Source organism: Trachinotus anak, unplaced genomic scaffold (genome assembly GCF_046630095.1).
Source record: "Trachinotus anak isolate AG129_WGS33_773 ecotype Australia unplaced genomic scaffold, CSIRO_AGI_Tana_v1 ptg000023l, whole genome shotgun sequence".
NCBI classification, from domain to species: Eukaryota; Metazoa; Chordata; class Actinopteri; order Carangiformes; family Carangidae; genus Trachinotus; species Trachinotus anak.
Genome location: NW_027273874.1, coordinates 503,295 through 517,170, shown reverse-complemented (window position 1 = coordinate 517,170; position 13,876 = coordinate 503,295). Strand labels below are relative to the sequence as shown.

At 39.6% G+C, this 13,876-nt stretch overlaps 1 protein-coding gene and 2 non-coding genes across 4 annotated transcripts; all 3 read left to right on the top strand.

Annotated features, from left to right (window-relative positions):
• The first annotated feature begins 1,507 nt into the window (after positions 1–1,507).
• trnar-ucu (transfer RNA arginine (anticodon UCU)) lies at positions 1,508–1,595 on the top strand. Its single transcript is given in 2 exon segments — positions 1,508–1,544; positions 1,560–1,595. It is a non-coding gene; the product is annotated as a tRNA-Arg (tRNA).
• Positions 1,596–2,148: 553 nt separating this feature from the next.
• LOC139606924 (oxysterol-binding protein 1-like) lies at positions 2,149–13,553 on the top strand. 2 transcript variants are annotated; one of them, XM_071459366.1, is made up of 17 exons: positions 2,343–2,482; positions 3,512–3,684; positions 4,181–4,389; positions 4,516–4,684; positions 5,265–5,376; positions 5,608–5,791; positions 6,271–6,388; positions 6,676–6,733; positions 6,934–7,098; positions 8,298–8,543; positions 9,424–9,544; positions 9,807–9,910; positions 10,245–10,340; positions 10,703–10,890; positions 11,613–11,848; positions 11,968–12,006; positions 12,129–12,409. In XM_071459366.1, exons 2-17 carry the CDS (start codon positions 3,548–3,550, stop codon positions 12,269–12,271), a joined length of 2,325 nt encoding a protein of 774 aa, XP_071315467.1. In that variant the 5' UTR covers positions 2,343–2,482; positions 3,512–3,547; the 3' UTR covers positions 12,272–12,409. The 2 variants fall into 2 exon arrangements, with proteins under 2 accessions (XP_071315468.1, XP_071315467.1); XM_071459367.1 differs by lacking the exon at positions 11,968–12,006 and having other exon boundaries at positions 2,149–2,482; positions 12,129–13,553.
• trnar-ucu (transfer RNA arginine (anticodon UCU)) lies at positions 3,939–4,026 on the top strand. The gene is given in 2 exon segments: positions 3,939–3,975; positions 3,991–4,026. It is a non-coding gene; the product is annotated as a tRNA-Arg (tRNA).
• Positions 13,554–13,876: the final 323 nt, after the last annotated feature.

The following is a 13,876-nucleotide window of genomic DNA, read 5'->3' as shown; positions in this document are numbered from 1 at the left end:
GTTGGCCTACATCAAACTTCAGGGCCAAACCAATGGCGGTCTCCACCTCTGTTGCGGTGATGTTTTTTTAAAAAAAAATTAACAGGCTACAAAAACAAAATATAGATTTCATTTTTTTTTTTTTTTCCATTTGTGCTTTTCCTCTCGGTCTCTCTCCCTCTTTCCTCGTTTTTCTTCAGATGCCTTTATGGTCACAACGAGTGCAACGAAATTTCTAACAATCCAGATGGTGCTTTCACACAACACGCAAAGAATAGAGATAATAAAAAAAGAGAAAAAAGTAAATATATATATATAAAAACAGAAATGTTGACTTAAAATCTAAAACACATTGTGTAGGGTGTGACGTATGGATGTGTGTGTGTGTGTGTGTGTGTGTGTGAATATGTGATAATGGCATGTAGGCTATTATAAAGCACTTTGAATGGTCGATAATAGAAAAGCTCTATACAAGTGCGGCCCATTCCATTTACCATATTCCTAATAAGTCTTAGAACATCTTAAATTAGATTTTTTTTGTCATAAAATGTCTTACATATGATTATGATATGATAAAAAAAAAATCCAGGAATGTTTCTGGAAAGTTATGTTTGCATAACTTTCAGAGAACCTGGAGGGGACGTTCCCTTCAGGTTTTCTGACGGCTCCACAGAAATAACTTTTACTCTAAAAGTTGCGAAAATTTAACCTTTCAACGAAGGTGTAATCTTCAGAGAACCGTCGGGGAATGGTCCCGTAAGGTTACCTGTTTGCTGGGTTATCACTGCTTTCAGAATTTTTACAAACGATCAGGGTTAGAAGAGACAGACTGGCTTGGTTATTTTTCAGGCTTTTGCCTTTCTTACAGGCGTAGGGAGAGAAAGAGGTTGATGCGCATCAAAGGGCCACAGGCAGGACTCGAACCCGTGACCTCCAGGGCAGCCCGAGTGTCTTTGTTATTTTGTCTCTTACACAGCCTCCTCCCTCTGGGATTCAATAGTTTAGCCTTTATTTACTTCCAACTCCAGGAGTAAGAGACTTTAATTAGAGACATGTCTTTTTTTCTAACGCCCTCAGTTTGATATGTAGAATTGGTCATTGGTCATATATATGAGTGATCTTTAAAAATTAATTAGGAAGCATAATTCAGCGAAATCTCAAGGTTATTATGGATTCCTCCGTAAATATATACATGCTCAGTTTTCATGATCAGCTCCTCTTCAGTAGCCTTATGTTTTTACCTATTGCTGGACGTGTTGACATCCTGGTCATAATTCTGGTACGCTGGATGTGTTGAACTCATTATAGCCCTCTGGCGCCACTCAGTGTTTAACGTGGGACATGGCAGGGTCACTAATTGCTCCACATGAAGCCATATTCTGGAGTGAGGGGTGGCGCTCGCACAAAGGAACAGGTCATGTAGCAATGTTTAGCATTATATTATGCCAAACATCATATATTACCATGTCACAAAATGATTTTTGTTATAGACCTTTAAATACATTTAATAGGTAATAGTGCAACAGGTGGCTCCGTGGCGCAATGGATAGCGCATTGGACTTCTAGGTCGAGGCGAAGTGATTCAAAGGTTGTGGGTTCGAGTCCCACCGGAGTCGCATTTTTGACCGCTCCTTTTATTTCGTTTCACAGAGTAGCAGTGAATTCACTAAGACGCAGCAACTTCATCAATTAGTGTTTAGGACAGACTCGCAGTAAAAAAAAAAAAAAAAAAAGTCAACATACGCAAGTATTATTATTATTAACGCAACATTAATTATTATCTATTGTCTGGAGTGGAAATGAATTGTACTTGATTATAATTTAATGACTACGAGCAAGATTGATGACTCGAACCAGCATTTTAAAGCTAACTTTGAGTGAGCTAGCTGGTAATGAATCAAGTTAGCGAATTTACCAACATAAAATCAAAGAGGGTTTGCGATTATGTCCTTCAAAATGACACTGAGACAAAAAATAATGTGCCAACATAACAATAATATCGTTTAATTAACTGATGAACTATTGTTAAAAGAACACGCGAAAGATATATATGTAGTACAGATTATAAAGTTCGTTTTTTTTATTTATTTACAATTACTTTGAAGGCAAAGCGCCGGTTTCGTCCAACCAAGCAAACAATCCGTGTGTTTCTTGCCGGGACCAAATAGTGTTGCACCGGGTGTAACCACCGAGCTAACGTTAGGCTAGTTAGATGTAGCTAGCTAGCTTTAGATTCTTGTCGGTGTACGCAGCTGTAGAATCAACATTACACACACGATTATTGAGGGATACTAATGAAAGTCTTTGGCGTCACTTTATTTTGCAGTCACACTACAGTTGTTGTCGACGTCTCCCGTTAGGTTGTTTTCACCATTAGCTGTCCCGTCTTGGTCAGTTAGCTAGTTAGCCTCTTCAGCTCGGCACGGTTGCGTATGGGTGTCAAAGTTAGCCGTGACTTCACCGGGTGTCTGGTTGCCTGAGCTCACATTTCGGACACGTCAAGGTAAACATTTAGCCATCGGCAAGTTTGAAAGCTAGCTAGTGAGCTAACGGTTGTTTGGCGGTGTATCTTGGTCACAACTTATTGTAAATTTACCCACGTCAGCTGCTAAACTTCGAGCAAACATATCAGCTGGTGTTTCTTCACTTTAGCTCAAGTTTTAGCAATAATGACCTATTATCACCGTTACTCCCACTTAGCCTTATTGCAGCTAGCGTTTGCTAGCTACTTGTATCAAACTTGTTATGAGCTTTATGAATTTTATGTTGTAATCATCTGGTTGTCTTTGTTGCATTGATCAAACAGATGCTACATTTCCCCCAAAAGATCATTTGGGTGACAGTTCCTGAACCACTGCTTCAATTGATGATATTTAATTTATATGTGCTGAAGAAGACATAATTACAAAAAGATGTTTTAAAAACAAGTCCGCCCCTCTTTTATTGACATCAACTTCAGGTTAAAACACTAGGTTTGCCAGTAAAGTGTGTCAGTTTTTAATCTGTATTGATTCTGTAAGTTAACCTTTGACCTGTCATACCACACTGGAAGATCAATATCAGCCACTTACAATGATTCATGTTAATGCTGTATAAAATTGTTGAAATGGTTAATTATTAAATTGGACTTTGACTAGGGAATATTGGCATCATCAGTCAATCTGCTGATCATTTCTTTCTTAATTGTTTGGGTCATAAAATGTCAGAAAATAGGGCAAAATTCTTATTGTAAAACCTATTGCTGTTTCAGCCCACGTAGTCTTGTCTGACCAAGAGTCTAAAATCCAAAGTTATTCAGTATGATATCATTGAAGACTAAGAAAACCACTAAATTTGTGACACTTGAGAGGCTGCATTTGTGGCATTTGCTTTCAAATTACTGGCTTGATTATCAATATAGTTTTTTATAGTTTAATTTTGTGTTGATGAAATAATCAATGAATTGAGGAAGCGATTCAGCTGTTAATGAAAGCGTAAGCGTAGTCATGTAAATTCAATTCCAAACACTTTTAATTGTAATTTTCCCTTTAAGGTTCCTCAAATCTGTATCTTGATTTTGGGGGCTGTGATGTCGGAGCCCAAGACCCCCACTCCAACCCCAGCTGGCGATACGTACAAAGGATGGGTGTTCAAGTGGACAAATTACATCAAGGGTTATCAGCGGAGGTGGTTTGTGCTGAGCAATGGGCTGTTGTCATATTACAGGTACATTTCCTACAGAACACAGAGAACAAAAGGGAAGGATGTAGTCTTGATTCTGTCATCAGGGAAATGACTTAGCATTATTCCTAGGTAACTATTGCACCCAGCTGTCGATGACATTTTAAGTGAATGAATAATGAAAGTAGTCTCACCTCGTCATGTGTCTTATCAATTAAAATAAATGTCCTTGTCAGATTAAATCTTAGGGAATGTAGTAGTCTCTCTTGGAAAGCTGTAGAAAGTCTTTTTGCTCAGGTGGCTCCGTGGCGCAATGGATAGCGCATTGGACTTCTAGGCATAGACTAAGTGATTCAAAGGTTGTGGGTTCGAGTCCCACCGGAGTCGTATTTTCATTCACTTGTTTACTTCACGAGACCGTAACATTGAAACATTTACATGTTGTATGTTATTTCTTTATATTCACATTACACATATTTACATTATTTCTGTATAGTTAAAATTTTACTAAAAACTCAAATCAAATTCCTCTGGTTATCAGGACCCAAGCGGAGATGGGCCACACATGTCGAGGCACAATCAACTTGGCCACAGCAACTATCACCGTGGATGATGCCTGCAACTTTGTCATCTCCAACGGTGGGGCACAGACGTATCACCTGAAGGCCAGCTGTGAGGTGGAACGTCAACGCTGGATCACTGCCCTCGAGCTGGCCAAAGCAAAGGCGGCACGCATGCAGGCTGAGTCAGGTAAAACACACAAACACATGTGAGGGTGTGAAAAACAGGCAGAGGAAAGAAGTATTTACAGTTTTTGCTCTGTGACTCTTTTAAGGTGATTTCTTTTTCCACTACTGTGGTTTTTATTGTCAACAGATGACTCTGGGGACGACTTCTCACCATCATCTGCACCGGTGGCACCAGGACAAGGAGGCGGGTCGCAGAATTCAGAGGTCCAGTCTGCTCTCAGAACACTAGGCAGCAAGGTGGAGGACCTCAGCACATGCAACGACCTGATCTCAAAGCATGGCTCTGCCCTCCAGAGGTCAGGCTTTAACACCGCATTGCTTTCTTTTTGCTGATGTTCTCGGGCCAAAGTGACATGTTTCTCACATGTCTTCTGTCTTAATTTAGAAATAAACACTCCAAAACACATAGAGATTAAACATGCATGTTAAATCTTGGCCATTTGCAAAGACATGATGACTCAGTTTCTTTTTTAAATTATTTTTTTGGGCTTTTTATGCCTTTATTATAGCTTAGTGGAGACTGACAGGAAAGGGGGTAGAGAGAGGGGAATGACATGCAGGAAAGAGTCAGACCGGTCGGGAGTCGAACCAGTGACTGTCTGCTAAGAGCGTCTTGCGCTCAACATGGTACGTGCCCTAACCACTCGACTACTGGGCCGCACCATGATGACTCAGTTTCAAAACATTTTGAAGTCTTTATTTTTAGAGAATCATATCAAGATATTTAAGGTGTGGAGGTGAACAGATGAACAGACAATACAGCATGAGTTGTAATAATAAACCAAATGGATCAAGCTCCTGTTTTTTTACACTGTAAATTGATTATATATTTCTCAAACTTTTAATTCATGTTGTGCATTTTAATATTTATTTCAGGTCTTTATCAGAATTGGACAGTTTGCGTCTGACTGGAGAGGCTGGGGATAAGATTCGTCAGGTCACAGAAAGGGCCACGCTGTTCCGCATTACCTCTAACGCCATGATTAATGTAAGAGTCCCCTCCTCTCTCAGTATGTTTATACTGACATGTTAATGAAAGTGGGCCTGCTGACCAGTGTAAATGAATCTGGTTATTTCCTCTGGAATGATCTTGTTTGAGCTCAAAGAATCCAAACTCAGTGCAGTCTGGGCTCCGTGCAGACCAAATTAACTGGTCACAATAATTTAATTTTGGGTTTTAATTGTTCTAATTGACCCGGCTTGACCTTTTGCCCCTCAGGCATGCCGAGACTTCCTTGCTCTGGCTCAGGCTCACAGTAAACGATGGCAGAAGGCCCTGCAAGCAGAACGGGAGCAGAGAGTGAGGCTGGAGGAGACTTTGGAGCAACTAGCCAAGCAGCACAATCACCTGGAACGAGCATTCAGAGGGGCTGCGCAGGCTAATGCTACAGCAGACAATAAAAGTAAGACGTGTAATTCACCCAAACATGACTCATATCTCTGCCCTCTATGCCCTCCCTCTTCTTCATTTCACAGATTTTTTATTTTTATTTTAATGAACAAATCTCCATTTAAGCATTTACTGCTGTATTGGTTGGTTAAAATGTTGTTGTTGCCAATAAAAATGTTGCTGATGTAAAATGTAGCAAAAATATGATTATTTACTACATTTCCATCTTGTTAATCATCTTGAGACCCCTGAGATTTTCCTTGGGAACTTTTATGGGATTCTTGACCTCCCAGTTTGGGAACCAGTGCATTACTTAATTGACAGAAAATGAACTTGATATAATTCTGACAAAGAGCTGCTGTCAGCAACAGGGTTTTATTTCTTGGAGGTAACACCCTTGTCTTGGAAAGCCATTAAATGTAATTAGAAAATGGTAATTAGAAACTGGCAGATCAACAGGAGCTTGAACTTCCATGATTGTTTTCTGTGAAGGTGCTGCTGGGCCGGGGAAAGGTGAGGCAAGCGATGAGGATGATGACAATGAGTTCTTTGATGCCATGGAGGAAGCTCCTGAGTTCATCACAGTACCTGCTGACCCACAGTTCCACAAGTCAGTATCTTCTCATCTCCCACACATGTGGTTATACAAGAAGAGACCTTTCTTCGGAATTGATTTATTTATTTTACCCAGTTCCTTGTACGTCATGCAGCCATAAGGTGTAATGAAGTCACATGGTTAGATTTCTTCACACTCATGATTGCAATCCTTTGTGACTGACTGAGTTGGGTAGTACTTTAGTCAGGTTTTTGCTCTCTTTCCTTGTATCTTGTCTGTTTATTTAATCAAAGTCTTTCCAGACACTGACAGAATCTCTTTGTTTTTTTAACCTCTTACAGACGCTCAAGCAGTAATATCAGCGGTTTCAACAGTGAAATGTGTCCTGATGATCAGTCGGTATGTCTCAAAGGGAGCGGTTCATGGTTTTTCAGCTAAAAGCCCATTAAAATGTTGTTTACCATCATTTATGATAATTTGATATTGTCCTACAACCATAAATCAGGTTAGAAACAAACAACTATGTGAATCTATGTTTGAAGCTTTATCATTTCCAGTAGCTTTTATGCTGGTTATTGACAGAACTTTCCGCCTTTTAGCTTAATGAGGAGCCGCTTGCGATGAACCAGGAATCCCCCTCTCAGGAGTTGGTGCCCTTAAAGAAGAGGCGCACACGCATTCCAGACAAACCCAACTATTCCCTCAACCTCTGGAGTATCATGAAGAACTGCATCGGCAAAGAGCTGTCAAAGATCCCGATGCCTGTGAGTGTCTGTGCAGAGGTTACTCAATATCCATCGTGACTCACAGGAAGTTTTTTTTGCTGGCCTTGCCATTAAAGGCCTCAGAAAGTTTCACCTCCTCTTCTGCTGCCCCTTGGCTGCTCCTTTGATGTCTTTGTTTGCGTGAGTGCAACAAATGGTATTCACTCAACACAATGTTATTAGATAATGTCAGTACGTGGATTGCCACGTAGATTTCTGGCATCAGTGCGTATCTGTGATGTGGGCATTTCTGCAAAACCAGGCCAGCAGCATTTTTTTGTGACATCATGTGGTTAAAATTACTCCACTGTGAGACCTACAGAGAAAACAGTCATCATGTTATTTTTACATATTTGGAATAATCTCCGAGACATTCCTGTAGATATATATTTGCCATATATATATATATATATATGTATATATATAGGTTTGTGTCTGTTTTCTTATCTGATCTTCCATTCACACTCCAACAACAGCTTTTATTGCTGATAACAAAGAAATTCCAGTACAGAAACACCAAACTGGGGTTGGGATAATTTTGAAACTATTACCAAAACATACTTAGTCCAGCAGAGAGCTTTGATGTCAAATTTAAGTGTTTCATATCATGATTATTTGTTTATATTTTGTGTTTGTTTAAAAAAATACTATAAATATATATTGATATCAAATTGTTTAAACTCCCAAATATTGAAAAATCTGGTATAAGCCTCAAAAAATTTGTATTGGCTTGGCTATAATTTTAAATACTGTCATCCTTCTCCTTCCATTTTTCTTTCAATGAAAAATGTTTAGAACTTTTTAAAAACTAATATTTTCCAATGCCTTATGATAAGCTGATCCAAACGTTGGATATCACACATTTTTAAAAGGTCTCTGAATCAATGTTGACTTTGCCCAGTATTATACCTTTGCTGGTGTCTAGTACACTTAAACGCCTGTCTGTAGTCTTTTAAGCATTTATACACAGGAAGTAATGATAGGTACTAAATTATAATAGCATGTTTAACTAATTTAATGGTTTTAAATGCCCTCTAATTAATGTGTGCTTTTATTGTGATAAATAATGTAAAAATTACAATCTGTCTTGACATGTGTGAGCAATTTTTAATAATTTCCCGAAGCAGAATGTTGTGGTCACTTGAAATGATACTAACTGCAAACATTAATCCGCATCCAAATTATTCTACTCTCTGCAGGTGAACTTCAACGAGCCCATTTCGATGCTGCAGCGGCTGTCGGAGGACCTTGAGTACCACGAGCTGCTGGACAAGGCCGCCAAGTGCCAGAGCTCCCTGGAGCAGATGTGCTATGTGGCGGCCTTCTCTGTGTCCTCCTACTCCACCACTGTGTACCGCACGGGGAAGCCCTTCAACCCTCTGCTGGGAGAGACGTATGAGCTGGACCGCCAGAGAGAGAGTGGCTACCGCTCTCTCTGTGAGCAGGTGAGAGGAAAAAGAAAGACGGAAAGTTGCAGGTCTGGTTGAGAGAAGTGAAACTGAGCAAAGAATGGAAGTCAGGAAGAATGACTCGAAAAGTTCAACTGACTCAGCATTTTGCTTTTGCTTTCTTCTTCTTTTTCATGAATTTGACGTTGCATGTGTTGAAGGGAACTAGCATTGGTGAGAGTTAGCTAATCAAATCAGGAACAGACGGACAGTTTAAACAGAATAATGGTTAAATGAGTGCTGGTGGTCATAAATATGTGTGTATCATTGTTTCCAATGTTTATTAATGCTTAAATGATATTTCATGAAATTTCTTTTTTACTTTGAGCACAGTGTAACATGGAGAATTGTCTTAGAAGGTGACAAGGTATCGTCTGGTTTCCTTTTGTATGGGAACTTAAGAAGCATTTATTTACAAGGTAGGAAAAAAACGAGGGAAAGGACTTATGGAGGACACAAAATGGAGGCTTACGGTTGGAAAATTAGAACAGCAGAGTTTTCTGTTTCTAAAGAACAATAAAATATATTCATTCCAGTGAATAATCTATTAAATTGTGCCTTCAAGCAGCAAATCCGATGATCAGGCAGCTGTGGCAGAAGCTTTATTTAGAGTATGAGCATAGAGACTGGTTCAATTTGGTCACAAAGGTTTTGAATGGGATTGTGCAAGTGGGGGAAACTATTAAATCCTATTGTTGATGAGTAGTGTAATTGGATTTGAGATTTACAGCCGGGACTTTCGTGCCCAGCTTTATTAAATCAGGGTGTTTAAATGCTTCTCAGATCAAACTGTCAATGTGTCAGCATAATACTATAATTAGGGAGTATTCAAACCTGCAACTAAATTGAAAGCACGCTATCTGTACCTCTCTCACAGGTGAGTCACCACCCGCCTGCAGCTGCGCATCATGCAATTTCTGACCGAGGCTGGACTCTGAGGCAGGAAATCACCGTTGCTAGCAAATTCAGGGGAAAATATCTCTCCATTATGCCTTTAGGTAAGACACAGTCTAGAACAAAACATGTTAAGCATACCTTGATGATGACGTGGATTGAGGGTGTGATACAGACATTATTTTTATATGGAGGAAAAAAAATAAACACAAAGCAAAGACAATCGCTTTCATGGGTCAATGAGCAAAGCTTGAGCAACACATCAGTCACACCTTAGCCTAATAAAAGCAACAGTGTTTTTTTTGTCATGGTGATGAAGCTAATTTGTTTGTGTGTTCCTTGTCTGCATGTGCTCTTTCTGTGCAGGCACAATTCATGCAATCTTTGAAAAGGGCAACAATCACTACACGTGGAAGAAAGTTACCACCACAGTTCACAACATCATTGTAGGAAAACTGTGGATCGATCAGGTGAGACCGAAAGAGTTAAAGCAAGGTCACACTGTGAAAAAGAGGCTTTGAATCAACAGGAGGACCCTCACTTGAGTAGCAGCAATGTTCTGATTGCTAGTGCATGTTCAAGAAATTCAGGAAATGAGGGGAGACAGAAATGAGAAATAGCAGGCAACAAAGACAGAGTCCATTGAAAACTGTTCAGTTCTATCAGCACTGACCTGCTTATGTCTCACATTATATCGTCATCATATTGCCCAACCCTAAACATATGTTTAAACTTTTATTTGATTGAAAAAGATATTATCCCCACAGTGATTTCACTCAAACTTTCTTTCTGTTTCCCTTCCAGTCTGGAGAGATAGACGTAGTGAACCACACCACCGGAGACCGCTGCCATCTGAAGTTTGCTCCTTACAGCTACTTCTCCAGAGACGTGGCCAGGAAGGTGAAAATAATGCTGAAACCTGTGACTGATTTAATGCTACTTTTTCTCTAAATCAAGTTTTCATTTATCCCAAATGCAATAGACTCTCTTAATTACAAAACATTTTGTTATATTGTTATAATACAATTTATTTTTCTTTGCTTTTATCACACAAACCTTTTGTTGTTTTCTGTGCTGCATGTGTAGTGCCTCTACTTTTAATGTCTCTAATTGTATCCTTGTGTTTTTTTTTTTTTTGTTTTTTTTTTAAATCCACTTGAGGGGTACCATCCTCTAGCGAACCGAATTGTTAGTTTGAACCAAATTACATTCATGTATCATGATGCTTTACTCCTCTATTAACCTCTGTCTCCTATTTTCAGGTGACAGGCGTGGTGATGGACAAAGATGGCAAGGCCCACTACGTGTTGTCGGGGACGTGGGATGAGAAGATGGAGTTCTCCAGAGTGATGCAGAGCAGTCGAGGTGGAGAAAACGGAACTGAGGGCAAACAGAAGACGGTTTACCAAACACTCAAAGCCAGAGAGATCTGGAGGAGGAACCCTTTACCGTAAGTGCTGCTACTACTTGGCAAGGTGTAGCATTAGTCAAATACACAGTATGTTGAATAACAACCACGAAGTCAGTCCTCGAACCAACTATTCTAAATACACTTTATTGTGTGTACTCTTGTCAAATGAGGTTGATTCAAGTTGTGTCAAGAACAGACATCAAAAAGCTGTTTTTAACTTATCAAAGCAAGGGTCTGGACAGGTTGCACTTCCGTCTACATTGTAGGCTAAGAATAATTCGGTACATATGACAGTCTATATAATGTTACAGCCTGAAAAGCAATCAAGAGAGTAGTTATACAGCTAACTGTAGTCACTTACTCTTTATCAATCTTAAAAGAGCAAATCAGAAAATACATTGTTGATTGTTATTGTTTAAATCAGAAGGTGGGTTTCACTTACTTTCACTTACTGAAGTAATTTACCAAGAACTTAAGCCAGATTTAAATAAAAGCCAGAACTAAAAGGCAGAATTACAATTTGGGATCCCCCCAGAAAAAACATTTAGGTGGTAAGCCACCTAGATCCTGTCACATCTTTTACTGTTTTCAGATAAGTAAATGATGGCCCAAACACACATTAAACATATTGCACTTGCTGTTCAAAATAGTCCTCTGCTCTTTTTTGCTGAATGTATTTTTATTTATTTATGATTTTTTTTCATATTTGATGATTTTTTTTTTAACTTAAATTCCTGATGTTTATCTTTGTTTGTCCGCAGTGATGGAGCAGAGACCATGTACTACTTCACTGCCTTGGCTCTTACCCTAAATGAGCCTGAGGAGAGCGTGGCGCCCACCGACAGCCGGCGCCGGCCTGACCAGCGTCTGATGGAGGAAGGTCGCTGGGACGAGGCCAACGCTGAGAAACAGCGGCTGGAGGAGAAGCAGCGCAGCGCCCGGCGTGAAAGAGAGAGGGAGGCCGCCAGCCAACGCACCTCCAGCCAATCAGAAGAAGGTGAGTCAAGTGTGTGTTCATTGTTAGCTTCTTCTGTATTCCTCTCTACCTTGTATGGGGAAAACTTGGAATTAAGAGGTAAAAAAAACTCTCTGTGATCCCCTTTTCTCTTCCAAAAGCTGTCGATGAGGACTCTCTTACTGATCCCTCCTTAAAAAGCAAGTATTCCTCTTTTAGTCTCTTTTACTGTCATCTCCTCATGCTTTAATTTCTGCCCTAATCAGCTAGCTAGATTGTTTACTTTCAGCTTTTTTGGTAACACAGTTTTTCTCTCTTCCAGGCGCACCTCATGACAGCTACCAGGCACTTTGGTTTGAGCGCTGTGAAGACCGGATCACAGGTGAGCAAATCCATATCTATAAGGGAGGATACTGGGAAACTAAGGACCGTGGCAGCTGGGAAGGCTGCCCAGACATATTTTGACCTCGGCGTTGCCTGCGAAGTGCCCTGAAGAGACTGACCCATCAGAGCCACCTGGTGGACAGCTACCACAAAGGCCTGCTTGTCCCTTACTTGGACAGCTGCTTCCCTCCAGTGGCTCTCTGTTCTAAGAGATCTCCAGGACGGTCACTGTTGTCTGATCCAGAGGGAGCCGGGTTTTCCCTCTGGCCCCCCTCATCCCCATTTTGGTTCCTGTCTCCTTGAGTCTTAGCATTTGCCCCTTTGTTGCTGTCACACATCTGAGAGGACTGGAATGAAAATTTCTGTGCTGCTTTCACTCGGGTCTGGCTGAGCATAAGGGGGAGGAAATGAAATGGGCAGTGCTTCCAAATCTATAGTAGATCGTTCTTTTAGTCTCTCTGCTCAAGTCTGTTCAGTCTCTCAGATCAGGAGCAGAAGAGGTTTTGTGCTGATAACACCCTGTGAGATAATGTAGTGTTCCTGTTGTCATCCACAGCATCGTGTGCTTTTGGTAATAACTCTAAAAAAGGGGTTAAGACCTGGTTAATATATAGATTTATATATAAATATGATTAAAATAATTTCGTTAAAATGTTGACTGGTGGCCTTCAAGATGTTAGCGAGCATTTCTTGTTTATCTCTCTGATTTAGTGTCTTAATGTAATGAAGTGAAGGTTCCAGTGTGCTTGTGTGTATGACTGCATATCTGCTTTTTCATCACTTTACATCACTGCCACTGTGCAGTGTAAAAAAACAAAAAAAACAAAAAAAAAAAAAGGAGAAATGATTGTCCAGAATACCAGACCCTCCACACTGTCATGTTTTATAGTTAAAGGCAATTTTTTTTTTTTCTTTACCAAGGCCTAATGGAAATTATTACCGTGAAAATTGTGATGTGGGTACAAGGCCTAAACACTCTCTCTCTACGCCTTAGAAACGAGCAACCTGCTCTCACTTGTATTTACATCACACCTCAATGGCTATGACACTGACATTTATTGCTGGTTTCTTGTACAAACATTAAAACTTTGAAGGAATACTTGGGAAAGGATACCAAGCTGCAAAATGGCATAAAGTTTGTTCCAGTGCTGAAGATATCTCACATTAGTTCAGTTTTATTCAATAACAATTAATGAATTTACCCCTTTTCACAGCATTGGGATGATATTTAGCCATTTTGCAAATAAAACTAATGGTAACTAAGTTACATGGCAGTAGAAATTAATTAAAGTGTGGGATACTTGGTGTAATTTTTTTTGACAGTATCAGACAAATGAGCAAAGAAAAAAAAATGAAAAAGAAATGATAAAGTAAATATCACACCTTTGTGTATCTGCTGAAGAGTTCATACATATGCAAGTACATTTTGACACCAAATACATGGGATATAATGTGTGTGTGCATTTCATAATTTTGTTTGTAAGTGTACTTAAAAAATGAAGAATAAAGAAACAAAGAATTTAAAAGCATTGCAAATAACTATGATTTTATAAATGTATAGAAATTCATATTATAGTATTGATAACTGTAAAGTAGTCTCTTTTCTTGTATTTTTGGTTCCTCTCATATTATGGAAAGAGGACTGTCTTCATTTTCAGAAAAAAGGGAGTTTCCATACTTGACCGA